Genomic DNA, 3,364 nt, shown 5'->3' with positions numbered 1-3,364 from the left:
CTGGAATTTCACAACATGATTTACTATTACACCACAAGGTAATTTTTGATGGAATATTGCGTGCGGGTATAAACAGGAACAGCAGAGACCCTCCATTTTCCATCCAGCATAAAGTCTTGCATTAGTTGTGAAATTGAACCACATACAGCGACAGTGAGACCTGCTTTATCCATTGGCGACTCAGCCAATGACAGGGCGGAGCATTCAGTTGCTTATGCGCTCTCGTGGCTTTTCAAAACACAGCTCATATATGATACCGTTCCTCATAATTATTATCTACCTTCTCATTATTATTATTATTATTATAATATTATACAAATATAAAAGATTAAATTAACCCACGCTTTGACTGATAAGGTATGCCGGCTTTGTGCTTCCTGTGTAATGTTTCACTGCTGAATCAAAGAAGCAAAGCCTCAGTCAGCAATGCAGCATTGGCAGCTCTGAGGCATTGGATGCATGTTTCACTCTGAGAGGAGCCTACAGAGGACCAGATGACACCATATTGAAGGTTTTAAAAATTTAACATGTTTTGTATTAATTTACATCTCACACAAAGTCAGGGAAAGGTCATAGACTGTTGCCAGCTATTATTATTTTTCTCAGCACGACGCTGAAGATCTAAAACGTCTGATCTCATGTCGGAACAAATTATTTAATCAAATACTCATGTTCATATTTGAATCCACGTTTTGTCAGCACTAGTCAGAAGCCTTACAGCATACTTTTAGGGTAAAGTCTCACACAGGTTTGTCTGATTGTTGGAGACTCAAACTGCTGCTGAACTTCTCACTATTGGTTAAAATGTTCAAGCATGTACACTTGTGGCCGCGCCCAAATACATGATGCCACAGCCATGTGTTCTTCCAGCCGTTTATATTTATATGATCCCCATTACCATTACCTGATTAATCTTCCCGGGGTCCATAAATACAGCAAATACAAACAAATATTAGTTTAAGACTGTACTGAATTAGGAAATAACCCAGATGATAACAAAGTTTTATTACATTTGACCATATTGCCTAAAATACAAGATATTTCACTTACAATTTCAAGCTTTTTGTATAAGCAATGTATTTAGTGTGAGTTGGTAGCAAATCTGAAGAGGTTCGTGTACAGAATTAGGCTTTCAAATGATTTATTTTAGGTTTGGTAGGAGGTATTTGAGCCTAATTAGTATTCCTAGAAAGATACTGGTGTTTCTGGCTGATGTATTTAAGCTGGTCTTGAGAAGAATTTAAAGAGGTACTCCACACTCNNTGAGCTGTAAACTAAATTATGACTTTACACTAAAGAAACACATCAATGCTGGTTAATATTGACACATCTACACACTTTATGAAATTTGGCATATAATTTATAATAACATATGACATATTAAAATCTTATTTATGCATATAGAAAATAATATGCACATTTGCCATAGTATTGTCAGTGTGTTTTTAAAGACATCTAGCCTAACCCTGGGCACGGAAAGTATTTTTCTATTACTTCCATTGATAATGATCCACATTATCATAAACACATACCGGACAATTAGCCTCTCTGAAGCGTTAGCTTAGCTACAACACAGGTACCAGATATAAAGCTTTATACAAACAGTCAATTAATGTGATCCTTAGGCGACTTAAAAAGCTAGCTCTGTCAATCACTCCGGTGTGTCAAGGCCACGCCCCCTAAAGAGACTGTCCTTTGCAGGCATTTTTTAAACATTCTGAGTGGGAGGGAGCTCGCAGAATACGAAAATGAAGTGTGCTTTTGAATAGTTTGGTAGCATATTGCCAACTCTAATGTGATATTGGCAATGCACAGCTAATCTACCAGCTTTTATAGCTTGGCTGCAGACCAAACAACAGAGCAATAATAGAGCTGGATCAGAACCAATGATGATATGATAATGTTCAGAACATCTTCACCTTCTACTAATGCTTGTGCATCTCATGATTTTACAATGTTATCAATGTGCTGAGTCCCAGAGAGATAATGGGGAATCTGAGTGATACCCAGAAGTTTTTATTTTATTTTATTTGTTCCAATAGGACGTGATGTGGATTGTAATTAAACAAACCCACAGAGAGCAGTTCAGCATCAGTTTTCTACCCTTTCATTCAGCATCTTCAGATTGATGTCTTTGAAACCTGCGAGCTAACCTGCTGTTTAACTGAAGTGTAATATCTCTTGCCCTCGGCTGTGGCTTCTCATAACACTATCAGGGGGTCACCCATGCTGAAAAAGCAGGCGTGATGCTGTTAAGTGCATATGGCATATATTAATGGCATGTCTTGTAAATTACCGTGACGGTCTTGATGCGACCGCTGCCCCTGGTGCAGGTCCAGCCGGATCGGTTGAACAGGAGGCTGCAGACCTCCCCCTCCAGGCAGGGAGCCATCTCACACCACTGACGGCTCCGCACGATTCGTGCTGGGAGGGCGAAAGACAAGAAGGCAAAGAGGAACATAAGACAGACAGATTCACAGACCCAGAGAGAGGCTTCAAAATGTCAACTTTTTCTGGAGCAAACAACTAAACTGTCCTTTTTATGCTCACCAGACATCTTCATATGTTGATTTGTCTACAAGCCTGTAGTATTTTAATGAGGTTCTTGTTGAACCACCATGTCTGAATTGCCTGTGGTAGTAACCTTTACAGACCAGCTGGCGGTCCATAAATTACTCTCCTGCTAATGCTAGCTTTCACTGCAGCTGCATTAAAAGATTGCTTGTTCCTTTTGACATTATGTTACGCTTAATATTCCTCCTGAAAGGCTTTTTTAAGTAATTCTACGTAAAGGTAAAAAGTCATTTGTACCATTTTACAACATAATGCGGCTGGTTTTCTTTTTATGAAGCTGTACTATAATTCTTTTTTTTCAAACTTGCACTCTGTGGGGAAAAAAACAACACATAGTTTCCCTGTGAGATCTTTAAGTGCTTTGATTCTGTCTTTTCACCATCAAGGCCAGGCATGGTGTACAGTATATCACAAGAGTCTTGGGCACCAGGAGTAAATAGAACTACATTATATAGCGAGAATAGCAGGAGTGCAGGTTCATATTAGTTCGCAACAATGACTGAAAAAGCCCTAGCCACCTCGTCCACCATTCAGAATTTTTTTGAAGACATTTGCAAAGGAACTGCAGTGCTGTAACTGGGACTGCACTGAATTTGTTGAGATATAATGATAGCATGAAATGATCCAATTTCTTTGCTACAATCTAAGGTGTTTTAATATTTTCATTCCCAAATGCAAAACTGGAAACTGGAAAAGCAATCTGTTATACAAAATAGTGTCAAGGTGTCTTTTGGAAACAAAATGTCTGCAAAAAACAAAATGCTGGATTTTTATTTATTTCCTTTTTTTA

The 3,364-nt window shown here is 38.5% G+C and overlaps 1 protein-coding gene across 1 annotated transcript in view; it reads right to left on the bottom strand.

The window, feature by feature from the left end:
• Positions 1–3,364, bottom strand: part of tafa5l (TAFA chemokine like family member 5, like) — a 42,213-nt gene that overhangs the window by 14,788 nt on the left and 24,061 nt on the right. Inside the window, exon 3 of the mRNA XM_035656073.1 lies at positions 2,297–2,424. Coding sequence (XP_035511966.1) covers positions 2,297–2,424 — 128 coding nt within the window. The remainder of the gene's footprint in view (positions 1–2,296; positions 2,425–3,364) is intronic.

The sequence above is a fragment of the Morone saxatilis genome, unplaced genomic scaffold (assembly GCF_004916995.1).
Source record: "Morone saxatilis isolate NCDOM2014 unplaced genomic scaffold, NCSU_SB_2.0 Contig15, whole genome shotgun sequence".
Classification (NCBI taxonomy): Eukaryota; Metazoa; Chordata; class Actinopteri; family Moronidae; genus Morone; species Morone saxatilis.
The sequence above is the reverse complement of the archived record's forward strand: the minus strand, read 5'-3'. Positions and strand labels throughout refer to the sequence as shown.